General features: G+C 34.3%; 3 protein-coding genes and 1 pseudogene across 6 annotated transcripts; all 4 read left to right on the top strand.

Annotated features, from left to right (window-relative positions):
* Window positions 1–210: 210 nt before the first annotated feature.
* Window positions 211–13,814, top strand: LOC137811860 (outer envelope protein 64, mitochondrial). 3 transcript variants are annotated; one of them, XM_068613714.2, is made up of 13 exons: window positions 211–605; window positions 1,811–1,963; window positions 2,044–2,168; window positions 4,336–4,461; window positions 4,812–4,994; window positions 5,172–5,313; window positions 7,925–8,090; window positions 8,296–8,430; window positions 8,537–8,737; window positions 12,411–12,538; window positions 12,627–12,678; window positions 13,054–13,123; window positions 13,405–13,814. In XM_068613714.2, exons 1-13 carry the CDS (start codon window positions 361–363, stop codon window positions 13,485–13,487), a joined length of 1,809 nt encoding a protein of 602 aa, XP_068469815.1. In that variant the 5' UTR covers window positions 211–360; the 3' UTR covers window positions 13,488–13,814. The 3 variants fall into 3 exon arrangements, 2 of the variants coding, with proteins under 2 accessions (XP_068469815.1, XP_068469816.1); XR_016518703.1 differs by lacking the exon at window positions 7,925–8,090 and having other exon boundaries at window positions 227–605; XM_068613715.2 differs by lacking the exons at window positions 12,411–12,538; window positions 12,627–12,678.
* Window positions 10,745–11,802, top strand: LOC150029153 (uncharacterized; annotated as a pseudogene).
* Window positions 13,815–15,932: 2,118 nt separating the features above from the next.
* Window positions 15,933–23,164, top strand: LOC137811861 (metacaspase-1). Of its 2 annotated transcripts, XM_090298744.1 has the most exons (5): window positions 15,933–16,686; window positions 17,025–17,355; window positions 17,457–17,574; window positions 17,653–17,832; window positions 22,834–23,164. In XM_090298744.1, exons 1-5 carry the CDS (start codon window positions 16,167–16,169, stop codon window positions 22,891–22,893), a joined length of 1,209 nt encoding a protein of 402 aa, XP_090154870.1. In that variant the 5' UTR covers window positions 15,933–16,166; the 3' UTR covers window positions 22,894–23,164. The 2 variants fall into 2 exon arrangements, with proteins under 2 accessions (XP_090154870.1, XP_090154871.1); XM_090298745.1 differs by lacking the exons at window positions 17,457–17,574; window positions 17,653–17,832 and having other exon boundaries at window positions 22,834–23,052.
* Window positions 23,165–24,553: 1,389 nt separating this feature from the next.
* On the top strand, window positions 24,554–26,889 carry LOC137811865 (metacaspase-3). The gene is made up of 5 exons (XM_068613721.2): window positions 24,554–25,109; window positions 25,378–25,714; window positions 25,784–25,901; window positions 25,978–26,175; window positions 26,715–26,889. Exons 1-5 carry the CDS (start codon window positions 24,689–24,691, stop codon window positions 26,772–26,774), a joined length of 1,134 nt encoding a protein of 377 aa, XP_068469822.1. The 5' UTR covers window positions 24,554–24,688; the 3' UTR covers window positions 26,775–26,889.
* Window positions 26,890–27,680: the final 791 nt, after the last annotated feature.

Here is a 27,680-nt window from a genome sequence, read left to right on the forward strand (position 1 = left end):
TAATTGATTTTTTTTAATAACATACGGAATTAAATTAAATAAGTTATATATGAATAAGAAAAACGGAAGTAATTAACCAAACAAAATTGAGAGATATAAAAAGAAAAACAAAGCTGTAAAAAATAGAAATAAGGAAAAATAAATGGTGTTTGAATTTATAAATTAAAATTAAAAAAAAATATAAATGTAATTAAAAAAGGTTATTAAATTGCAGAAAAGAAGAATCTGGTGATTCCACTTCTTCCGTGAGAGTTTGGTTCTCTTTTTCTTAGCTATGCAATGCACAAAGCCATCAACACTAAAACCCTCCAAAAACCACTTTTCTAATTCCCTTTTAAAACTCCGTTTCTCTGCTTGATCATGTCCCAATCACTGAAGCTAATCAAGGAACATGCCTCCAACCCCAAATTCTGGTTGATCATCGGAGTAGGAGTTGCCGGAATCGTCGTTCTGGTGGAGACACGGCGTAGAACACGGCGGAATAAAACACACAAACAAGACTTTGGTGCTTTTGTTGAGCGTTTTGAGATACTTCCCTTTCCTCAGCTTCCTCCTTCTGCTGCCAAACAATCGCTCTCTGCTCTAACCTTTGCCATAAACGAAACGTTCGTCTCTTTTGACCTCCCCCCAATTTGTTTTTTGAGTTTTGCTTCAGTTTGATTATAAAAGTTGACATTTTAATTAATTATCAATGTTTTTCTTTAATGGGATTGAGAGAAAATTTGCTGATGTTATATCATGTTAGGTCTTTGATATCATGACATTTGATTTGCAATAAAGAACATTGTTGTTACTCTCAATCTCTGGTTAGGTTTTAGTATTCGTTTGAGTAAGGTTTACAATTTTCTTTGGTTTCCTGAGGTCAAGAAAATATTTGCTTACAGGTTTGAGGTTTGGTATATGATATATGGGAAATACATTCTAAAATTTGTTGAAATTTACAAAATTACGAGTGAAACTTATCCAATAAGAAGTATGTATTACAAAATTTTGTAATTTCTAATAAAATTTCAATCAATAATAATAGATAGTGTATTTAAGGAATATAACTTTTTTTTTATTAAAACTCATAGAGTAGACATCATGAAACCTTGACATCCCAGGTTGACTCCTCGAGGCCACCAATCATATGCCATCCTATGTAAATGCCATAAAAAGAAAAGAAAAATACAAACACATGGGTAAACACATGCAAAAAAAAATAACACTCCCAGGAAACAAATCAATCAAATTTAAGCTCTCGGAGGCTAACCTATTTTGAAAAAAAATGTAAACTAATTATAGGAGGCAAAAAATTAAACCAAGTAAAATCTTGCCTATATATAATCCCAAGATTAACTAAACTATCCGCACATCTATTGCCTTCTCTATAAGTGTGTGAAACTTTAAAATCCATCTCTATGCATATTTAAGTGCACTTCAACCATCTACCCTTCAAACTCCAAGCAGTCTATTAGAAAAAGCCTAAATGTGACCATCATAGAACATCCTTCTAATACCAAGGATGTCAGAATAGGTAGAGAAACCCCCAATGTACTTCCCACGACTACCTCCAAATATACCACCACCACCAGCCCTATGTCCCAAGCCACCTCAAGCACTACCATTCATGTTAACTTTAACCCACCTTGCACTTGGCATCAATCAATTACCCTGACAAACACTAGTATCTTTCCTTGGCTTCGTTTGAATATCAAAATCTTCAAAATAGTAAAATCAGTAAATATTTAAGGAGTGTAAGATAATGTCATTTGTTGTGGTTTCTGATTTAAATGATTTTTTGGGCTGTTTGTATTTGTTGGGGTTGCAGATTTGATGTGAAAGACTATGTGACGGGCTTTGGAAATCCTACGTGGAAGAGTACACACAAGAAAGCGGAGAAGACTGCTCTTGTGGTGACTGCTCTGCTCAAGAGTGGGGCCACTTGTGTTGGCAAGACTGTTGTGGATGAGTTCTCTTTTGGGTGATGAGTCCTTTAGAAGTCCTTTAGCTTCGTCTAGTCAACTGAAACCATTTGATATACTTAAGGCATTGTTGTGTCAGGATTTCTGGTGAGAACAAGTATTATGGAACTCCAACTAATCCTCGGATGCCATCGTGTGCACCAGGAGGGTCTTCTTGTGGTTCAGCAGTGGCTGTTGCTGCAGGGCTTGTGGACTTTGCTGTTGGTAAGTTTATGTTGTTACCCCTAATAACTTGAAATTCTATTTTTATGTGTAATAATACTTTTTAATTTTGTAATCATTTGTGAATCTGTCATTTTCAATCTAGCAATCCTCCCTTTATCTTGCTTTGGTGATTCTGATGCACTTGTGTTTTATGAATGTTATTCTATTAAGTTATCAGAAAACCAACCAAGCCGTTAACCCTTAGGTGTGTATGCAACACTACAATATTCTTTAGTAAATCACGTTGATTAAGAAACACTTTTTAAGGACCCTTTAAAATATTCTTAATAGTTTTACCTCTAGCTTTTTATGAGTTTTTTCTAGTTCTAGCGATTAGGTTACCTGCAATCTGATTTAGTTTGCTTAATGGGGCTTCTACAGCTTGTCCACATGTGTCCAAACTCCAAACTACCTAAGGTGAGTTTCTATCATCTTTTCTATGTTAGGTGCTACCTTGACATTTTTTCCAATGCATTTGTACCTAATCTTATCTTGTCTGGTGGTATGTCTACTCATCCAAGTCAACATCTTTGCTACATTGAGTTTAATTACTTTTTGAAGGTTATCCGACTTGAGAGTCTACATAACTAGTGGGAACTTCGTAGACTCTCGTAAGAGTCTTCTTCAAATGGAAAAAAAATAACTATATAGATGTTAAAATTTCAGCTACTGAATATGTAACAGATTTTTTTTTAACAAATAAAACTCTGAAGTCCAAACAAAAACCAAGTCCCCTAAGTAGATGTTCTGTGGCATAAAAAACGTGGGAAGAGAATTCCCCAAACACATAAGAACAAAATATTAAAGGAAGAAAAATCTCCAACATAGGAGGCAGAAACAGAGGATGAAAATGGGGAGCATGAAGAGCTTATCTCTTCATAAAGGAGAGGAAACATAGAGGAGAAGGAAATGATCTATCTAGAGGCTCAAAATGCAGTCCCTACATGAGCACTCAAAATTACGCTCGATATGGAGGAGAAAGAAACCATTGGACAATGGAATGCAGAGGTGAATCGAGGCTGAGCTAGGGTGAAAACAAAGCAAAGAGAAAAGAGGGAGGAAACCCTTATTGCAGTTCCTTTTGGAGCTCCAAATTTGTGACTAAACGATGTTCCCTGGTGTTGTTTTGATTAAAATTATTTTGCTCAAATGGACTAACTGACTCAATAGTAAACTCTTGAGTCAGCTCAAGTTTGTTTGAGTCAGCACGAGTCTATTTTGAAACCGAGTTTACATGCGAGTTAACCTGCAATTACTAGACTCATGATTGTTCGAGTTTGCGAGTTAAGTCACGAGTTTGATAACTATGCTGTTTTTGACTTTTGACTTTCAAACATTCTCTTGCATACAATATCACCAGTTTTGCAGCTGCGTGGTAAATTTTTCCTTTCAGCTGAAGTGGTTCTATTGTTTTGTCACATAACATATGAAGCACCCATCCATTTCATGTATCCTGCTTCAATTCTATAATTTACATCTTCCTTTATTCTTATTAGTTGTTCTATACGTTGGACCTGAAATACTTAAACTATTAGACCTGGAGTTTTTGTTGTTAAATTATTATATTAACTTGTTCTATTTAATAAATTAGTTTCTTCCCTCTCTTTCTATTGAACTAAGTGCCAATATAGTAAACGATATTTCAAATGTCTGGAATTCTTGCATTTTTTAATTTGAACTTGCTAAGATTACCATTTTGTTGCTTCATTTGGTTAATGAGAGAATTGGGGGATGATTCAAATTATATATCTTAATGCCTGTTTATTTAATTATTATTACAGTAAATTTGTTTTGTATGTTTTAGTTTCTCTTGTAAAAACAATGTTAAACGCTTAATTTAAGGAGTGTCCTCATTGTTGTCTTGTTCCTTAAACGTTCTTATTGCAGTAGTGAGCTGAGTAGGGGCTTGCTGATGTTATGAAATTAAAGTTATTCTTTATGGTGATCTATAACACAATAGCTGCATAAGTTTCACGATTCCAAGTCTTAGTTCGTTTTTGTGATGTTTTCATTATATTATTGCTGTATGGCATACTAACCATGATCTTTTTTATTTTATCCAGGATAGACTTTATTTGCACATGCAATTATATTGAGGCCTTGAAAACTTGTTACTTGATTTTACATAACTATATATTTAACATGGAAGATTATCGTGTCATGGCAGGTACTGATACTATAGGATGTGTGAGAATTCCAGCAGCATTCTGTGGTATTTTTGGTTTTCGACCATCCCATGGGGCTGTATCAACTATTGGAGTTCTTCCAAATGCACAAAGCTTAGACACTATTGGTAAGATTCATAATTTTTTTTGTTGCCATGATTTTAATCAATACTTGATCATAAGTTATGTGTATCAACTCTTGACATTTTGTATCATTTTCTCTTGTGGCTAACTTTGTTGTTTTAACAAAGAGCAATTAGATACATGGGTTACTTAGTAGTGCTTTATGTAGTTGTACAATATAAAGAGCAATTAAATATGTTAGTACTCTTGATTTTCCATCCGGAGTTTTTAAATATGATTAAGTTAGTAAGCAATCACCACATTATGAGATGAATGGAATTTGATCTTTTTGATACAGTAGTCTGTGCTATTTTATTTAGATTGTTTTTTACTTTGTTGTTTAATTGATTCGCAGGATGGTTTGCTTGTGATCCATCTATCTTGCATCGCGTTGGACATGTTTTACTTCAATTGAGTTCTGTGGAGACCAAAAGGTCCAGGCGTATCATATTTGCTGATGATCTTTTTCAGTTATCTACAATTCCTACACAGAGGACAATACATGTTATTGGTAAAGCTATTGAGAATATGTCTGGGTGTAAGTTTCTTGATCTTTGAAGACCAGTTCATCCTCCTTTCATATTAGTAATTAGTAAATTAATTATAAAATACTAGTTTTATATAAGAACAAAGTTTATCACTAGATTGAATCACCAAAAGAAAAGAAAGTTGTGGAAAATATGTTATGAAGTGTTTAGTCTATTTGGTTTTGCAGATCAGGATCCAAAGCATTTGAATCTCTGTCAGTACATTGACTCTAAGGTGCCCAGTCTAAGGCTTCATGAGCAATCAACACACCGGCAAAATGAAACATCTATATTGAAAACTCTCTCTTCGGTTATGCTTTCATTACAAGGGTATTCCTTTATAAGTTTTAAAGTTTTACGTTTGATTTATTATAATATTAATATGTCAACTTGTGCTGTATGCTTTTCTATTAAAAAACTATTTGAAAGAGAATGATGTTGTATGAGTAAGCACTGGATGGTTCTCTAAATGGATTACAATTATAAAAGAAAACAAGGTATAATGAATCTCACCTATCTGGGTAGCAGTAATTGGGAGTACTCTGAAAAAAAGCCGTAAACTGAACACATGGAAATTTATGTTGGATAAGCATAAAAGAAAATTGTGTTTGATAACAGTGGCAACTAGCCGTGTAAAATGTGCTGTTGATGGTAACTACCAAACAAAAGCTAATTTTCATTTCTATAATGTGCTCAGAGTTTCGAGCATTTATATTGGATTAGTAAAGTTCATGAATATCCTTACATTTTGTGCTCCAATAATGAGAAAGCAATTTGCTACAGTTGGTGTAATATTTCTATTGTAATTACATATTTCTTAAAACAGATCCACTGATGTAATGAGAATATACTTTTTTTGAATTAAACTTTTCTCCGTTGTCTGTAACTGTAAAATATCGCTTTTCCCTTTTTTAGCTTATTACTATTGAAAATATATATAAACTGCTCATTCTTATCCAACTTGTTCTGTTTTGTGAAATCCATTTTAAAAAGGTTATGTAAATTGTGTATAGTTCTTCATTCATTTTTAATGGTTCTTTGTTTAGCAAATATAAAGAAATTTCTGTTGAAAATTTAATTGAAAAGTTGTCAAAACTCAAAGCTATCAGAACATTCTACTTTTTAGCAAGAATTTCATTCACTTGGTTGTTTTAAGGGTCCTAAATTTCCTATTGTTTTGCTAATACGAATGTCATTATGCATATATGAATTTTGGACAACATACTATGGATATGCCTTGCTTAGAATATTTTCTTAAACAATTTATTGTTGGGAATTGTTGGACATCCTACATCGACTAGAAATTAGGTCAGAGTATACTATATAAGTGGGGTGCATTTCTCACCTTACAAGTCAGTTTTATAAGGTTGAGTTAGACAAAAATCTACTTACTAAAATGGTATCAAAGTTTTTTGGGCCATTATGCCATCGTTATCGAGTTCCTCTTAGACCACTTATAAACATCTAATCCTACTTGCAAGATGTTCCTCGACGTGAGAGAGGTGTGTTGGACATTCCACATCAACTAAGAATTAGGCCAGATTGTAATATATAAGTGGGATGCAATCCCCACATTACAAGCCAATTTTGTGAGGTTGAGTTTGGCATAAACCCCCTTACTAAGATAGGGAGAATCCTCACCTTACAAACTAGTTTTGTGAGGTTGAGTTAAGCATAAACCCAATTACTAATATGGTATTAGAGTCTATCTTAGCGAGATTTGTTAGGGCTATCATGCTATGTGCTATCGGGTTCCATGATGTAGTTCCATGGATGTACTTGTCTCGGCATGAGGGGAGTGTTGGAGATCTAACATCAACTAAAGATAAGACCAATTTACAGTATATAAGTGGGGGCATTACAAACCAATTGGTTTTGTAAGATTGAGTTAGACATAAATCCACCTACTAAGATGAATGATAACAAAATAAAACTTCTTAACACAAAGGCAATGGATAATTTATTATCCTGGGATTAATTTCCCCATGCTTTGTGTAATCACATTGAGACAATAAAAGAATATCTTCCACCCTGAAAAATAATGTGAATACGACAATAATGACACCAATCTCTCCGATATTGATGCTAAATAGTCTTTTGATTTTTCTCTCAGAAGGATCTTTTCTCACACACAAGTGAGGTTCTCTTCTTTGAAATCTCCCTATCTTGGTTTCAACAAATATAAATGTGGAATGAATAAAAGGATTTGGCTTTTATAGCGAAGGGGCTAATGAGTGAACCTTATATTAAGGGGAGCTTTTCTTGATTTCTTTACTATAGCTTTGCTTCAAACTCTCCCTTATTTCAAATCTCTCAAGTTGCAATTGCTTGGATTCCAATATATCACATATCCAATGATATATTGTACATTGATATCTTTGATTTTGTTTTGGGGTTAAAACTTGAATGTTTTACTATCATAATGCACAATGTAATTCTATCGTTGATTCCATAACTCATGCAAGAAGTATTGCAGGGAGTGTAGTTGGTCAATTTTTAAGCTCTCCTTGTTAAAACCATTGGTATGGATCCTAAGTATATCAAGAATGTTTATGGGAAAGGCCTCATTTGTGAATATAAGTTTGGGATTTTGATGCTAGTTAGGCAGGGTTACCAACCAAAAGAAACTCCACTTTAGGGTACTATGCTCTTGTTGGAGGTAATGCAACAAGCTGGACACGACTTATATGTTCTAGCTTGAAGGGGAGAGTTATAATTATAAAATAAGGTGCAAATCTTGTATATCAAGAATATTTAGATTATAAATGTATTATTAGGTATGTTTTTATTTATTCCAGTATCATATCTTTATTATTAGAGGATATGGTATCAATGTCCCTAAACCCTTTATTATTTAGACTTTATACAACTCAATGTCTCTATCATTCCTTTAGTTTAACCAGCTTTAAGTCTATTTGACATGTCTTTATCCCTTGTTTAGGTATGAATTTAAGACCAATTATGAAGAATGGGTTAAATCACTCAAATTCAAGTTAGGTCGTGTGTCTGATCATGTTATTGCAGCCATTAGTACAGTATATGATAATATAAAAGCCTTGTATAAAGTCAGGACTGAGATGCGAGGTGCTTTTCAGAGTCTATTAAAGGTATATTGTTTTCTTACTCTTGTTTCTTTTATAGATTTCCTTAGGCAATGAACTTTCATTTAAATATTAGATTATATTAGTGGTGGTCTTGAAATAAGATGATCAAGTAACTACCTCTTATTCTTATAATGAAGTAGCTCAATTCATTTTGGCATTATATGCTTGAATACTACCCTATTATCTCCTGGTTTTGATTGTCCCACAGGATGATGGAATACTAGTTATTCCTACGGTAGCAGACAGTCAATTAAAGCTTAATACAACAAAAGGTTTTTCTTCTGAGTTCCATGACAGAACATTTGCATTATCGAGCATTGCTAGTGTGTCTGGATGTTGTCAGGTAATTTGTCATCTTTTAGGTTCAGAGGTAATATTTTTTGTTGTTGTTTCTTATTCATTGTTCTATAATTCTCTGACTGATATATAAGCTTTTACATTATATGCAGGTTACAATTCCATTAGGATATCATGATGGTTGTTGTGTGTCTGTTTCATTCATCTCTTTTCATGGAGCTGATAAATTTCTTTTAGATGCCGTCTTGGATATTTATTCAACTCTTCGAGAACAAGTTAGTGTTGGTTTTGATTTGGTGTCATTACCTGATATTAGTGGCAACATGGAAACTTCTGAACTTTTGAAAGAGAAGGTTAGATTTCACTGAGCAATTCCTTCAAGATATCATTTCTCAAAATGTTTGTTAGTTTATTTATTTAGTTAATCCCCTTATGTGAAGTTGGATGCTGCCAAACATGGTATTTGTGTTTCAGATTGAAATGTTAAAGTCTTTTGATAATATTAGAAAGTGACTTTTAAGCTTAACTTAACCTCACAAAACCTTTTGCAAGGTGAGATTTGCATTCACTTGTATGATATGATTTTATCACATCTCTAGTTGACGTGAGCACACTCTCTCACACCCAAGATTGAACATCTCAAGTGTGAGACTATATATTTTTGGATGGTTTGATAGTGACTGACATGATAGGCCAACAAACCTTGCTAGTATAGATTTTGATACTGTCTTAGAAAGTGAGTTTTAGACAATGTTGTCAAACTCGATGATCCTAAGAGGTTCACATTTCATAAAATTACTGATAAAACAACCATTAAATTCGTAGATGTTTAGTACAAACAAACTATCCAAGGAAATGAAAAGAAGGATAGTCATCCTCCTCTTTCATCTTCATTAATTTCACGTTCATCACTACCAACAATTGGAGGGACCTCCAAATAATCCATAGGTGCTGCTGCAGCACCAGTAGCATCTTCGTCTTCTCTAGCTTCAACTAAGAAGTCTTTATTCGAAGCACCACTCCAAAGTTGAATTTGCTTCGTTCTCCTCCATAGTCCATTTATTATTTGAAGCAAAATCGTCAATATTATAGTCATTTGTTTCTCTAACATCCTTCTTCTTGTTCAATCATAAATTGGCAATTACAAACACCACATCACTCATGGTTTTTTTTGTAAACAATTTCTTTTTTTGATGTGGACCTAAATAATTATACAATTACTTAACACATCATAATAGCCTAATAGGTGTATAGGTAAATAATTATAAAATCAATTTATAATTTTAACTTCTTATCCTCTCAAAAAGCACTCTAATTACGCTCACAATTGGATGAACTAGGAGTCAAACTCAATACGGTAGTAAGTATCGTGTGATACACGATACGATTCATACGAAACGATACGATTTTGCTCTCCCACGATACGAATCATGGGAATAATCGTTTTTGCTCTCGTATCGCACGATACAAGTGCGAATTGTTAAAAAAAAATCGCAGAATCGCTTATGTATCGTGCAGTGTATTTGGGTTTGGTAAAAACCCTAATTTTTTTTTAACCACGAACTTGCTTCTCCTTCAACTATGATTTTCCTCTTCTCCTCTAATGACACAAACATAGTGACGCATGAAGAACGACGACAAGAGCGAATGATGAGGAAGCGAACTGTAGGAGGAGCGTGATAGGAGCAACAACGTCTGAGGCACGGGAGTTGCATACCAACTTGTGCTCTTCCTTATTTCGACTGTCAAGCGGCACCATACGAAAAGGAAGAGACAACTGCAGCAACAGTAACACGCCCATGGAGAATGAAGAGGCACTTGTGTAGAAGACAACCCTAATGTTGGCCACCAACCCAAATATATTTTTTTCATCTAACAAAGGAGTTGGGCCATATAATCCAGCCCAATTTCACCATTATAATATTAACCTAATATGCTACAACCACTCTTTTTAAATGTGGTATTAATTATATTTTTACATGTTTATATGTTTTATGTTATATTTTTAAATTGTTTATGAATCTTACGATTCGCTATACGAAACAATTCGCGATTCGAAATATAAGCTCTTCGATTCACGATACGATTCACGATTCAACTACATACTCTAATAGCAAATGTTTGTAATTTTGGATGTTCATCACGGTTAGATATTATTAGATATAATTAGGTATTATGAGATATTATAGATATTGCTAGATATCTCTATTTATGTAATGGGCTTAGCTCATATGTTTCTTTTCCTATATAAACATAATCCTATATGTTCAATATACATAAGAGATTTATTCTTTTTTTTTTCCTTTAATATGGTATCTAGAGCGTAGAGTTAGGGTTCCATTTTTATTGGTGAACCCACCGTTCACTGGAATTTTCCAACCACCGCCCCACTGCCTTGTCGGAGTCGTTGTTGGAATCGTCTCTGCAGACGCTGACGGAAGTGCTGTCGGAGCCTCCATCATTGCTACTGCCACCAATTGACTGGTGACTGGATTTGTCCTTATCATTTATGGCTTCTTCAGTTCGCTCTTCTGCTTCTGCTGCCACTGTGGCTTCTTCCGCTGCCATTATGTCGAATCCGTCTATTTATACTAATTATGTCAATGTTCATTTCTCCATTGACAAATTGGACAGAACCAATTATGACACTTGGACCTCATATATTAAACTATGGCTTAAGAGTCAAGGTTATGTTGATCATCTTATTCGTTCGAATGTTGCCGAAAATGAGGTTTCCTGTTGGTTGAAAATTGATGCTCAATTATGCATTGTTATCAAATCTTCCATTCACTCATCTTCAAAACAAAACAAATTTTTTGTACCAATAAGACATGTTCAGAAGTTTGGGAACAAACAAAATTATTATACACCAATGATACTCAACGTCTTTATGGTGTGTGCCAAAATCTGCTCACAATTGTTGTTACCAAACGTCTTGATGGTACACTAGCAGAATATATGGGTAAACTTCATGCTATTCTTCATGATTTTAATGAGTTATTACCTCCTACCCCCACTCCTGCTCAAGAATTGGGACAAAGATCCAAGTTCTTCATGTTATTGGGTTTACATGGCCTTCCTGATGATTATTCTCATGTTCGTGATCAAATTTTGGGGTCTCCTATCTTGCCCAATTTTACTTCCACTTGTTCCACCCTTCTGCGTGTGTCAGGTAAACACACCACTGATATAACGCCTCATGTTGATGACTCTTCTGCTTTAGTCTCTCAGCATAATGATCGTTCTCACCCTCTCATAGGTACGAAAAATTTGTTTTAAAGATGAGTGAATGGTGGATTTGATAACAATGCATAATTGAGCATCAATTTTCAACCAATGGGAAACCTCATTTTCAGCAACATTAGGATAGGTAAGATGATCAACATAACCTTGACTCTTAAGCCATAATTTAATATCTGATGCCCAAGTGTCATAATTGGTTTCATCCAATTTGTCAATGGAAAGATGAACATTGACATAATTAGTATAAATAGATGGATTCGACATAATGACTGCGAAAGAAGCCACAGTGGTAGTGGCAACGGAAGAAGCCATAGAGGACAAATCCAGTCACCGGTTAATTGGTAGTAGCAGCAAAGGTGAAGGCTCCGACAGAGGCTCCAACGAGATTCTGACGATGTCTCCGACAAGGCGGTGGCTGGAAAATTCCAGTGAACAGTGGGTTCACCAATAAAAATTGAACCCTAACCCTATGCTCTAGATACCATATTAAATGAAAAGAAAGAATAAGATAAATCCCTTGTGTATATTAAACACATATGGTTATGTTTATATAGGAAAAGAAACATATGGACTATGCCCATTACATAAATATGTAATAATATCTAACAGTTTTTATATAAGACATGGATATATACCTATTTTTCATCCCAACTCGTGATGAACAACTCAAATTTTATCTTGGCATCATATAACAAAATCATGCTTAGATTCATTTGCTTTAAGAGCAGATTGTGGTATAAATCTAGGACGGATATAAGCCACTCTAAAGGGCATACTTTTCAGGGAAATGCAGCATTCAAAGAAAGGCAGTGGAGTAAGGCACTCAGTTACTACACCGAGGCCATCAAATTGAATGGGACGAATACAACGTACTACTGCAATCGAGCAGCTGCTCATTTAAAGTTAGGATGGTATGAGGTTTATCATGTTTTTCAATTGGTACAGTAATATTTTGCACCGTTTCTGTCTTATTGGTATTTACCCTGTGAAGTTATGCAGCTTTCAGCACGCTGCAGAAGACTGCAGCAAGGCAATATTGCTTGATAAAAAGGTGAGAAAATGGGCATGAGAATGTCACAGTGGCTATGGAAGTTTTTCCCAATGTATTATTATAGTTGTAGTTATTATAATTTTTAAGCTATAATAATATCCAATCCTTGGAATGGAGTCTTACTAAGTGTCATATCTTCTAATATTTATTTTTATAGTGCTGGTCACACCCTCTTACCTGTAATAGATATCTGTCTTTTGCAGAGAAACTCATCATAGGTGCTTGCTTTTGTGTAGTTTGATAATGATTGATTTGGCAATTTAATTCCTATATTTTCTATGATTCCTTTACATTATGAAGCCAGCTAAATTTTTGCAAATATTTACAAAATGAATCTGCTTTGTTAAGAATAGTGCATAATTTATTTCCATGCAGAATGTGAAGGCATATCTGCGACGTGGAGCTGCTAGAGAATCACTACTATGTTATGAAGAGGCACTTGAAGGTAAGTCTTGATTGTTATGCAAATGTATTTGACTTCCACCTATTTTAATTCTATTAAAATCATGGATTCATTCCGTGACACTGGACAATGTCGAGGCAACATACGGCTTGTTGAGGCTTGTCTTGGTTGGATTCTTGCATTGGTGTATGGTTCATTGTTGCGACAGTAGTTGCCATGTTTGCAGCAGCACTTGTTTACTTATTCGTGGGTCATTGTCTTCCTAGTACTTTCATATATTTAACGCTGTTTCTCTCACTGTCTCATTTTTTCTTGTTATGCAGATTTCAAGCATGCTCTTGTTCTTGAACCACAAAACAAGGATGCTAGCCTAGCTGAGAAAAGACTTAGAAAATTGATGAGTTAACACTTGGTGTGTTTTTTTCTCCCTTGGTCTCCCCTCTTCAATATAATGTTAATAGCGTTGAAAATATGTACGTGATTATGGTTCCATTCTTGCACTGACCCCACCTTTGGGGTGAAGGAAAAGAGAAGAGATGAGCCACTATTGATGAGGTGATTCATTTATCTCATTCTGTGCATATCTTGTAAGAAATCTTATCCAACCCTGTTTAATTATGCTTACAATTTTGGATCTACATTCATGAGAATGGTGTAGTTGCCCCCTGTACATGTTAAGCGAATAGTGCAGCAGCTTATTTACTTTGCCTTATAGGTGTTGTTTGCATCTTCTTATGAAGGAAATGTTACTCATTTTTTAGTATTTTTTATAACAAAGAAAACCTACTTGAGGTGCTGGGTGTTAATTAAATAGTTCACACCAGTTCCTCAACCAGTGTGATTGTAAGAATACATTCATATTTTTTAAAAGTTACCCTCAACTTCTGATATATTTAATGAATGTTAATGCCTCATAAGTTAAACCTTTCACGCTGCATTTAATAATATGATTCTCAATGACCTTATTGTACAATACTCAGATCCCGTTTTTAAATTTTGCACAAACACTCATTTTATAAATGCATTATGGTTAAAATTAGAATAAAATTGAAATTAATAAAACATTAATTACAAAGGTACTACTTATTTGTGATTTAACATGTTTATATTTCATTCAATAGATCCAAACTGATTAATTTCAAAGTTTCAATTTATTGCTTGATAAATCAGCTTTTAAACATGAGCCAATGAAAAGTATAATGTGTAGCCAAACATGCTATATGGAACATACTATATCAATTAAGTAGTTTTATCTCATTTTTCCAAAAATTTCTATTCTACCTACTTAGACCAATCACTAAACCTATACCTAATAACGAGTTTTAAAAGTGAAAAAAACAATATTAGAAGAAAGTTAAGAGAACTCTAATACTTACCATGCTAGCCTAATTTTTTTCTTAATTAATAATTTGAGTTTGTTCTTTATTTTAATAATATAAAAAAAAACTAAAATTGAAATTCATTATTTATATTTCCAAATAAAAAGTGAGTTGTGTAGTTATCAGGTTAAAAGTTAAAAATTTCTTGGAGACTATACTCTCTTTAATTTCTTAATAGTAAATACACTCACATGTCTTAAAAGGTAAAAGAAAAACTTGTCCTTCACGCACACAGATCAACCCACAAGTAAATTCATCCATTACAAAAATTAAAAATAAAATAGGTCAAATAAATTCAATTAATTTTATAAATAGTTAATGATGAAGTTATTATTTCTCTGAAGTCAATAGATCCTTCTATCAATATTTAAAGATTAAGCTTATAATTAAGTTTTTCATGAACTCACCTTTTAATTTTTTTTTCAAAAATATTGTTTAAATGTTTTACAAAATTTAATTTTTGATTTTTTTTAAAAATGTTTAGTTGGTTTGAAATTATTATTTTTGTGATTGAATTTGGTATTCATCCATACAAAAAATATTAATGGAGGAATTGTATCAAAGTTTTATTAAATGCATCATACTGAATTAGATTTTTCATAAAAAAAAATGTAATAAGATATGTTTCATCCATTATCATCCAAAATAAACTACCATTAACATGTCTTATTTATTTTTTAAAATTGCGCTAGATGTTTTTCACAGTTAACAATACAGTCATCAATGGGTTATAACAAGGAAGTAAAATAATGTCAAATAATTATAAAAAAAAATAGTTTTCATAGGAAATAATACTGTAGTTATCACTTTCTTTTACAGTAGTCCAATATCAGTGACTTCATAGCTTCATACATAATAGGAAATAAAATCTTAAATCTTTGGCATATCAAGCTCTGGAGTGGCGTGAATATATGTAAAAACGTGAATTGATAGCTGATAAAAAATAATTTAATTAGATTAATTTATAATATTCTTTTTAATCACTTTTATACGTACTAATTACCAATTATTTTTTATGTTAATTTAGTACGAATATATTAATGAGATGCTTACTCATTTTTTGTGTGCAAGTGAGTCTATTAAGCTGAGAGCATCTGGTTCTTACTGCTATCATAGTGAGAATAAGGATCAGAACCATATCTTTCTTAGACGACGTAAATTTGATAAGGAATTCTTAACACATTTTCTTTTTCTCCTCTTTATGACTCCTTAACAACTCACTGTTATGGAATTATTCTAAGTCCAGTATTCATATGTTGACTAATTAACTAGAGAATAACTAAAGAGAGAAATAATTTTTGGCTGCAAGAGAACAATTTTAAAATTACATTGTACCACATTATAGTTATAAACGTGTTTTTTACAATTTGTTTTTCAGTGTAGAAGTTATCAAATTAACATTTTTATTTCTTAAGTACACTAACCTTAGCCAACACTAGTTAAAAGTAAGCATCTGCCAACTTTTTTATTCTATGTTTCTCTCTTTTTTCAAAAGACAAAGTTAATGCATGCACGCTTTCTGGGGGCCCTCACTTTCTCATTGTCAATTATGTACAACACAATTTTCAGCTTTCAACTTAGAAAAAGTTTACTTAACGTCTAGGTAAGCATGAACACACGGTGAGAGTTGGGAGCATATGAGTCTGCATCATAAATTTTGATGCTGCCCACATGCTTGGCCTAGGAAAAACTTCAGTTAATTAGCCATGGAAGCTACATCTAAATGCAGAAGGTACAGAAAGAGTGTTTTATCTCCCACAAATACATCCATGAATGGTTGCTATGCGTCCAAAAATATCTCTAGTTTTCTGTCAAACGGAGAAGCAAAAGTTTCCTGTAGATGTTGCAAAGAAGAGTGTCACTGCTTATTGCCCTCAAGAACAGTCTCATCACACTTTAGCAATTCAACTTTGGAACAACATAGTTCAAAGCAAGAATGTGGAATATGCCGTCCAGTGAAAAAATTTGGAACCAGATTGTTGAAACTTGGTAATCTAGGAGGTTCAAACAAAAATGAAAATTTGCTGAGTGCCTCGTTATCTCATTCAATGCCCTCTTCCTCAGCCTTTCCCAGCACTGGCAGGTATAATAAACGAGCGGTTCTCTGTGGAGTTTCTTACAGAAAGAAATTCAGGCTCAGAGGAATCATTAATGACATTAGGAACATGAAGGAACTGCTCATCAAGAATTTTGACTTTCCAAATGAGTGCATACGAATCCTCACTGGTATCTCTAGAAATTTGTTATTTGTTTCTGTTCATTTGATGGATTTCACTGTATCTTTCTAGTTTGTATTAACGCTTCACAAAGTCAGTCTGAAAGCACGCAAATACAGTAATTTGATACTTTACAATAGGAACAAAATATTTCTTAGATTATCTATAGATATTGAATTAAAGTTTAGTTCACAGATGATCTGAAAATTGGTTAATACGAATGAAATTACTAATACAGCTTATGTTGTTCTACCACTAATTTGTTTCTTGAGAAGTATCTCTCATACCTGTTTTCAGTCCCATTGTGCCACAAAGTTTTCTCATTTCAAAACTGAATGAATATTGCAGAACATGAGCAAAATGCAAATTTGATACCAACGAAACACAACATAATGGAGTCCTTAAGGTGGCTGGTGAAGGACTGTGAGCCAGGAGACTCATTAGTCTTTTACTTCTCGGGACACGGTTCTCAGCAGCCAGATTTCAAAGAAGATGAAATTGATGGGTTTGATGAGACTCTTTGTCCTGTTGACTATTTGATAGAAGGAATGATCATTGACAATGAAATAAATTCCACCATAGTTTGGCCACTAAAGAAAGGTGTCACACTTCATGCTATTGTTGATGCTTGTCATAGCGGAACAATTCTTGATCTATTGTTTGTCTATAATCAAGAAAGGTAAGTGCCTTTTTTTTTGTTTTCTGCCATATGAATTTTCCACTTTCCATTGACCACAACCCCATTAAAGGAATTTGAATTTGCATGGTGTATGGTTGTAGTGGGATGTGGGAGGATAACAAACCCCCTTCAAAAGAACCCATAAGAAAACATTCAAGTGGTGGATTGGCAATTTGTCTTAGTGCATGTGAAGATAATCAGACAGCTTCTGATAGCTCTGTAAGAATGTTTTGGATTTTTATTTTGACAATGCAATGTAGATGGATCCTCATGGTGGATTTTGACCAACCTACATAGGTTTTTGGTAAGGGAATGAATGGTGTTTTGACTTATCTTTTCACAAAAACAATCAGAGAATACCCTGGAATAACTTATGGTCGTCTCCTACAAAATATGCATGAAGAGATTAAGAAGATTAACCGAAGCAGATGTAATAACCTCATATGCCAGCCTATCTTCAATCGTAAAATTCCACAGGTTCTATTCCATCACCATTCATTAAGTTCTGTAAAAAACAGACACTCACTCACACTTAAATTCTCTCTAAAAGAAACACTCTTCTTTGTAATTCTCTCTATTGTATTTCTTTCTGTGGTGTATCTTACAAATGAGAGAACATCCTTTTTATAGGCTTTAGGAAGCTCTTCTAGAAAGATCTACATTATGACCTTAAAATCCCACTTACAACTTTTGACCTTTCACCTATCCAAACCCTCATTCTATAATATTCTAGTAACTTCTAATTTTAAAACCCACAAACTAACATTTAAAGTTTATTCAACAAAACTCCCCCATAAACTTAAATGTTTCTACCATCCATCATGCCAATCATCTTCTTGTATTTGTCGAAAAGTACTTTCGGTAGCGGTTTTGTGAAGATATCTGCAACTTGATCCTGACTTGCCACATGCACCAATTCCACACTTCCTTTCTTCACATGATCACGGATAAAGTGAAAACGAACGTCAATGTGTTTGCTTCTTTCATGGTTCACTGGGTTCTTTGCCAACTCAATTGCTGATTTGTTGTCAACTTGAATCACAGTTGCATCTAGTTGCTTTAGCTCCATCTTACTCAACAAGTTTCTCAGCCATATCGCATGACATACACACCAAGATGCTGCCACATATTCAGCTTCACACGTCGATAGCGTCACGATCGGTTGCTTCTTTGAAAGCCAAGAAAATGCTGTGTTGCCCATAAAGAATTCATATCCCGATGTACTTTTCCGATCATCTATGTCTCCGCACCAATCGCTGTCAGAGTAACCCACCAACTTGTAATCTTCTGCTTTTGAGTAGAACAATCCGAGTGATACAGTACCTTGGATGTACCGTAGGACTCGCTTCAACGCCTTCCAATGTGAGTAAACCGGTTCCTCCATGAATCGACTTATGATGCCGACACTTAATGAAAGATCCGGCCTTGTGCATGTGAGATAACGAAGGCTTCCTACCAAACTCCGGTATCTACTTGCATCGACACGTTCTCCTCCATCGAACTTTGAGAGTTTTGCACCTGGTTCCATTGGTATTGATACTGGGTTGCAATTTTCCATCTTGTACTTCTTCAAAATCTCCTTTGCATATTTCTCCTGTGATACAAAAATACCTGTCTCTTTTTGTCTAACTTCCAAGCCAAGGAAAAACTTCATCAATCCCAAATCTGTCATCTCAAATTCCCGTCTCATTGTGCCCTTAAACTCTTCTATCATATCATTATTGTTACCCATAAAAATGAGATCATCAACATAAAGAGCAACAAATATCATGTTACCTCCATTGTTCTTTGCGTAAAGAGCATGCTCGTAAGGACATTGCTTGAACCCGTTCTCCTTGAAGTATGTATCGATACGAGTATTCCATGCCCGCGGTGCTTGCTTCAACCCGTAAAGTGCCTTCTTCAATTTTAGCACCTTCTTCTCCTCTCCGATTTTCATGTACCCAGGTGGTTGTTCGATGTAAACTTCTTCTTCAAGCACACCATTCAAGAATGCCGACTTGACATCCATTTGAAATATCGACCATTTAAATTGAGCCGCTTGGGAAATGAGCAATCGAATTGTCTCCATTCTTACAACGGGAGCAAACACCTCATCGTAGTCAATTCCCTCCTTTTGTTTGTATCCCTTTGCAACGAGTCGCGCCTTGTACCTCTCTATCTCGCCTTGAGCATTCATCTTTTTCTTGAATATCCACTTCACACCAATGGGCTGACTTCCCTCTGGCAATTCTGTTAGCTCCCATGTGTTGTTGCGGTCAATCGCTTTAATCTCCTCATCCATGGCAGTTTGCCACTTCTTGTCTCGCACCGCCTCTTCAAAGCTGATATTTTCAGCATCTGCCAAAAGACATACTAGGTGTACCTCATTTGTCGAATCATACAAATCATGCAAACTTCGAATTTTAGGTTGTCGTGGTTCATCTTCATCATCGGTTGTTTCGGAATTTATACTTGTCGGTGATGATTCTCCAACTTCAATCATAACCTCTGAAGAATTGTTCCAATCCCACTCGCTTGCTTCATTTATTTGCACATCACGACTCACCGTCACCTTCTTGCTTATTGGATCAAGTAGCTTGTACCCTTTTGTCTTCTCATCATACCCAATAAAAACATACCTTTTGCTTTTGTCTTCGAGCTTCGTTCTTCGTTGATCTGGTACGTGTGCATAAGCCACACTACCAAACACTTTGAGATGAGAAACTGTTGGCTTTTGTCCGCTCCATGCCTCTTGTGGTGTTTGATCATCTAACTTCACATGTGGACATCGATTTTGCACATAGATGGCGCATTGCACAGCTTCCGCCCAAAATTCCTTTGGCATCTTTTTGCTCTTAAGCATTGTTCGAACCATGTCGAGAATGGTCCGATTCTTCCTCTCGGTCACACCATTTTGTTGAGGAGTGTATGGTGCAGTTAGAAATCGCCTTATGCCTTGCTCCTCGCAATACTCCAAGAAAGTCGTTGAAGTATACTCGCCACCTCTATCAGATCGTACAGCTTTGATCTGTTTATCAGTTGTCCTCTCCACCATCACCTTGAACTTTTTGAACACCTCAAATGCCTCGGATTTTTCTTTCAGAAAGTAAACCCAAGTTTTCCGTGAGAAATCATCAATGAAGGTAATGAAATACCTTTTACCGCTGAAGGACTCTGGAGTAATTGGTCCACATATGTCGGTATGAATCAATTCGAGAGGTTGCTTAGCCCAATATTGAGCCTTCTTTGGAAACGAGGTTCTCACATGCTTGTTGAGCACACATTCTTCACAAAATTTTCCCTCGTAGTCCATGTTGGGTAGCCCGTGCACCATATTCTTCTTCGCTAACTCTTTTAGTCCACCATGATGTAGGTGACCAAAACGGAGATGCCACAACGATGCCTTATCTTCTATGTTGACTTGCAAACATTTTTCTCGTATGCTTCTCAAATTCAGCTTGTACATCCGATTTCTTGCCATCTCAATTCGGGCAACCAAACGCCCTTGCTTGTTCTTCAAGTGTAGGAGTCGATCTTTCAAAAATATCGAGTAACCTTTCTCCGTGAGTTGCCCCATACTCAAAATGTTGGACTTGAAGTCTGGTACGTAATAAACATCTTGAAGTGACCCAATTAAGCCATCCTTTTGTAAGTAGCAAACCGTACCTCGCCCTTTGACCTCCACCTTTGATGCATCTCCAAATGAAACATGACCATCTTCAATCTTTTGCATATCTTTGAATAGGTACTCATGACCGCACATATGGTTGCTTGCTCCAGAGTCGAGGTACCACAGAGTGTCATTGTTAATGTTGACTTCATCTTGAGCCATCAAGAGAACACCTTCATTCGTTTCGACTTCCAAGGCTAGGTTGGTTGTTTCTTCTATCTTTATATCAGCACGACAATCTTTTGCAAAATGCCCCACTTTACCACAATTGTAACATTTGTCAGAGTTACAATCCTTCGCATAGTGACCATATTTGTGACATTTGTAGCACTCGATGTTGGAATAATTCGATCGGCCGCCTCTTCCTCTACCACGTCCTCTTCCACGCCAATTTGGTTGGCTCGACTGTTCCTTCTCCTTATAGTACCCTTCATGGTTGCTGCCTTTTCCACCACGACCGTTTCCACGACTTCCACGACCACGCCCTCTATATTGAGAATTTTGATGATAGAGTACCTTTTCGTCTTTGATTGACGCCTTGGTTTGAAGTGCTTGCTCGAGTGTTTCCTCCTTCTTCTTCTTCTTTCGTTGCTCGTGTGCCTCGAGAGAACCGGCGAGCTCGTCGACTGTGAGCATCGCAAGGTCCTTTGACTCTTCTATCGCGCACACAATACTCTCAAAATTGTCTGTTAATGTTCTCAAAATCTTTTCCACAACTCGTGCATCGGTCAGAGTTTCACCGTTTCGGTTGAGTTGATTCACCACAGCCTGTACACGCGTGATGTAGTCAGATACACTTTCTGACTCCATCATCTTCATGTTCTCCAACTCGCCACGCAGAGTTTGTAGACGCACTTGCTTAACTCGGTCAGCTCCTTTGAACACCTTCTCCAATATGTCCCATGCTTCCTTTGAAGTGGACGCACCAGCAATCTTCTCAAAAATTGCCTCATCAACAGCTCTATACAACATGTACAAAGCTGCCTTATCTTTCGATCGCATATCTTTCAATGCCTTGGTTTGAGCTGCCGTATAACCCGTGGTATTGGTTGGTTCTTCAAAACCTTCTTCGACCACCTCCCATGAATCCTGAGAACCGAGAAGAGCTTTCATTTGAATGCTCCAGTTGTCATATCTGGTCGCCTTCGTTAACCGTGGTAGCGGTATTTGACCCGTCACATTCGCCATTGGCTCTTGATACCAAATTGTAAAAAACAGACACTCACTCACACTTAAATTCTCTCTAAAAGAAACACTCTTCTTTGTAATTCTCTCTATTGTATTTCTTTCTGTGGTGTATCTTACAAATGAGAGAACATCCTTTTTATAGGCTTTAGGAAGCTCTTCTAGAAAGATCTACATTATGACCTTAAAATCCCACTTACAACTTTTGACCTTTCACCTATCCAAACCCTCATTCTATAATATTCTAGTAACTTCTAATTTTAAAACCCACAAACTAACATTTAAAGTTTATTCAACAAGTTCTGTGTTGAGGCATACAAGAAATATCCATACTATTTATAGTGTTTGTTTCCTCAATTTATACTCATCAGATGTTTTAAAATTTGTCAGAAATTATGATATTGCATGAGTCATGTTTCTTATATAAATAGCATGATTAATGATTTTATAATTATCAATAAATTTTAAGTCATAAAAGTAAACATATATTAGAATGTGTTCAAAACTATGTTAGAACACTCCTCTTTCTAAAAGTAGATGCTAATTGGTCATATTGCATCAACAGCCATGTCTAAAAATGGCCATGCATTATTTACTAAATATATAGTTTTTTTCTTGATGAAACTGAATACATATTGCAGGATCCTCTTCTATCATCATCAGAGAAATTTGATGTCTCTAGGAAAAAGTTCACCTTGTGAGATCATTAAGTATGAAAAGACAATCCTGCTATGAGTTAATTGGTAGCAGGAACTTGAATTCAGCATCTCCACTTGTTTTAATAATAATATGAATGAGTATTTGTTTTCAACTTCAAGCTTAACACCAATGATTGTGGTGTTGAAGAATATCAGCATTTTACTTTCAGTAACTGTAGTGACCTATTGGAATCACTCTGCCAAAAGTGAATTTAGATGGTTGATCAATCATTTTGGAATATTATCTTACAAAATAAATAACAAATGGATCTGAAACATTTTAGTAGCATACGAATTTTTACCATTGATTGGTGAAAACTGTTAGAATAGAATTCTTGACATATGATTCCTTTAACTAATTGATTTGAAATTTTAAACAGATAATTTTTTTTATAAAAAGATTGAATCTAGTATGATAAAAATAAGTTGTTTGAATGGAAAATTTTAAAAAACTTAAGAATTTAAAAGAGTAATTTGATTTTAAAATTATATAATTTTAAATTCTACTTCATAATTTATATATTTTTTTTAATTTGTTATGCATTTATATTCAATGCTTAATTATGGAGTCTTAATTTTTATATATTATGTTTTGTTAAATATATAAAAGTATTCTATATATATATATATATATATATATATATATATATATATATATGTTTTGTTTTATTTTCTTATTTTGAAATTATTTTAAAATTTAGATAAATTAACCCAATTAACTTACCCCGGGACAAACATGTTAATATTTTGAAAATAACATTTTAAGTAAGTGGAGTCTAACTAACCCATTTAAAAGGTGGAGACAAGGTAAATTGAGTTCAACGACCTAATTTAGCTTGTTTGGATAAGTATAATTGTAATATGTATGGATTGGGTTATTATGAACATATTTGACATGGTTTTAATTTCAGTTATAGAACTTTTAATGTGGATGAGCTTCAACATAAACTAAATTATTCTTAGAAGTTAGATCATATAACAATAATTTATAAAACTTATAATGGTTTATTTTTCACTAAAAGAAAATAAACCATTAACTCGGTCAAAAGTTAACTTAACAATACTAATTAGTTAACATCTCACTGTATTGAACTCTAAAATCATAATCATGATGTTATTTGAACGATATGGTGCATGAGAAATTATGTTAGATTTTAGGATAAGATTGATGTTTCTAGGGCTATTAATTAAATATTTAACTTGTCTAGTGGGAAATTCGTTTAAAGCTTCAATGAATAATTATATGTTGGATTTCATAGAAATTAAAAGTTTTTTTTATTAATACTCGTACTGGTAAAGTTCTTTGTCTTTTTTATGTTAAATGAGAGTTTCCTTTCCTAGACTGAGTTAAAATTAACACTAATGGAGCTATTAAGGGATATCATGATCTTGGTACTTGTAGAGGTATTTTTGGTGGGAGTATGAAAAAATTTATTAGTATTTTATGTACGTTTCTTAAAAGTTGCTTTTAAATTATACAGTAACTCTATCAAATACTCGTAAAGATATTTATGAAAAGGTTTATTCAACCGAATGAGATAAGAAGAAATAAGAAAACTATATTTCATTGGTTCCTTATTCCTGATTCTTGATTAACGGTAATCTGCATTCGACAAATAAAAAACAAGCAAGTCGATATATTCACTCTCCACTTGGAAAAGCAATCAGAATCCTATTCTGAATTCGATCACAGAAACATTTGAAAAAGCAATTATATATAGTTTCCTTCATAGTTTGTATTACCTTCATTCTTTCACCATTCCATAACAGCTTCTTCAATCACAGAAAGGTGAAAGAAATGGCAAGTAGAGAAGAAAAATGCATCCACTGTGGAATTGTACTCATGGTGCCAGCAGAGGTGAATGTGTTTGAGTGTGGAGTGTGCCATGGAATCACCCAGATTAGACCCTCCACAGGTCCCTGGAGTCAAGCCTACAACTCCTTTCATAGTTTCACAGGTCGTTTCAGAGGGTTTTTAAATACCATAAGGAGTACTAGTGGTGGTTCTTATGGGCCAAATAGTTATGGCTTTTATCCTCAACCTCACTCACTAAGGCCATCATTCCATGTCTATGGCTCAAAGCGAGCTGTGGTGTGTGGAATTCGCTACCATGGGAAGAGTTACAGGCTCAAAGGCTCCATCAATGATGCAAAATGCATGAAATACTTTCTCATTAACCACTTTGGATTTCCCAGTGACTCCATTCTCATGCTCACAGGTCTTCCTATACACTTTTTTTATCATACTAGGTTTAGTTCTTATGCGTTTACAAAGTTTCTGCTATGCTTTCTATACCCAAAAATTCTTTTTCTACTTTTCTCTTTCGACTTAAATATTACTAAACTTTTGTTCTTTCATAATTTTATTATTTAAGCTTTTTCACATGTTTTATCTATAAAGACTGTTTTACCAAACTGTTAGTAAATCAAAGAAATATCATCACATAACTTTTCAGAGTCTTAAAGATGTACGTGATTTGTGTGTAGATGATAAGGAGGAGAGAAACCCACAAAGGATTCCTACGAGATATAACATTCTGGTGGCGATGAGGTGGCTGCTACAGAATACACAGTCAGGGGATTCACTGGTGTTCCACTTCTCTGGACATGGCACTCAGGAAATCAACATGGATGGGAACGAAATTGATGGGCTTGATGAAGCAATATGCCCCGTTGATTACGAACAGGAAGGGAAGATAATCGATGATGAGATCAACACTGCAATTGTTAGGCCCTTACCACGTGGAGCTAAACTTCATGCAATTGTCGATGCATGCCACAGTGGGACTGCTCTTGATTTATCTTTTCTCTGCAAGATGAACAGGTCAGGTTTGGGAATGTGCTTGCTTTCTCAACTTCAGTTTCTGAGTTGAATAATCTTTGTGTGATGCAGGGAAGGGTGTTACTCGTGGGAAGATCAAAGATTTGGCAGAGCTAATAAAGGTACAAATGGAGGGCAAGCTATTTCGTTTTCAGCTTGTGAAGATGGTGACACCTCCATGGATACTTCTGTACGTAATATGTTTTTCCCAGTAATTCCATAGAAAACAGTTAGAGAATGAAAAATTGATGAATATTGGTGTGTAGGCCTTAAGTGGCAGTGAAGCTACTGGTGCATTGACTTATAGTTTCATCCAAACGGTGCTAAACGAACCTGGTCTGAGTTATGGTCGGTTGCTGAGTGGCATGCGTTCAACCATTCGTGGGACAAAAACAGGCATAGTGCAGTTAAATGGTCCAATTGCTTCCCTGTTAAACAGATTTCTTGGCATGGAACTAAGACAAGTAATACTTTCTCTCTTTCACACATTATTATAACTATATAGTAAATAACTACAATTTCACTATACTATTTCACTAAGTGGGTGCAAACCTCAACCCATGAGCTAGTTTTATGGGATTGAGTTAGGCTTAAAATTCATTTTTTAATATGGTATCAGAGTCATTTCGAGCCTATCCTAGTGAGTGTTTGTCCTGAACCTATCGTGTCACCCGCTATCGGACCACCCATAATATATAGTCTCATGCACGAGTTGGCAGTCTCGGCGTTAGGGGTGTGTTGGAGATCCCATCGACTAGAGATTAGAGTCTTTCATAATCTATAATTAGGTGCAAACCTCACAGTATAAACCGGTTTTGGGATTGAGTTAGACTTAAACTCCATTTTTAATAATAATCATGTTAAGGTGACACAGTTTCAGAGTTAATCTGATTACATTGACATCAGTTTAAATATATACAAGTTATTGTAAAATTAAAGCTGAATGTTAAAAAATGGGATGTATGAAATTAGAATTATAAATGGTTTCTACTTGGATTTGCAGGAACCACAACTATCGTCTTCTGATATGTTTGACGTCTATGCAAGTCGTTTTGTACTGTGATCGCTAATTGTCGTCAGATAAAATAATTGAGATTACATTACTCAATTTTTTTTACATATGGTGAGAGTTTTCTTGTGAATTTTCTGTGAAAATTTATATTAATCAAGTTTTTTTATGATTTTTTTGTAAATTTAATAAATGCGCATAAAAAATTGTAGTATTGTTAATTATAAGCTAGTAACAGTGGGAGCGATTAAATATGAAGTATTGAAAATAAATTTAAAAAAGTAATAGAGATTTGTAAGGATGATAGATTTTTTTTATGGGAAATGGCAACTCAACTTCATGTCGATTTTGAACATGGAAGTGAGCCAGATTGATAATCCTTAACATATAAATCACGTTGATCTATCTTTCTAACCACTTAACTATAGGAATATTATGAGTGTATTTTGTAAAAATAAAAATTAAGTATACCTTATTTCATTAATTCATAAATTAGTTTAATCAATAATATAAAATATATTAAAACAATTATTTTAAATACTTTTAGGACAAATAATAATAATAATAATAATAACTTCTACTTTATTTAGTTTTTATTATTATTATCCTTCGTATCTTAATGTCTTTTTTTTATCTTTAGTCTTTTACCTATTATTATGTTTTTTTAATTTTATAAAAAAATTATTGCATCATTTTAGTATTTTAGGTATTTTTTTAAAAAGTTATGTAATTTAAATTAAAAAAACTAACATTACAAATGAAAGTTATTATTGTTTTATTATATGATGTTATGTGAAATTTACATACATTAAAAACTTTAAAATGAATTTTTAAAAATTAACATATTATCTAAAAGAAATAAAAATTTAAAAATAATTTAAAATAAATAAAAATTAAATTAAATTAATACTTATTACACCAACTAATTTAAATAAATTTATTTATTGAAATAAAAAATAA

This window comes from Phaseolus vulgaris, chromosome 2, assembly GCF_051622355.1.
Source record: "Phaseolus vulgaris cultivar YP4 chromosome 2, ASM5162235v1, whole genome shotgun sequence".
In the NCBI taxonomy this organism is placed as follows: domain Eukaryota; kingdom Viridiplantae; phylum Streptophyta; class Magnoliopsida; order Fabales; family Fabaceae; genus Phaseolus; species Phaseolus vulgaris.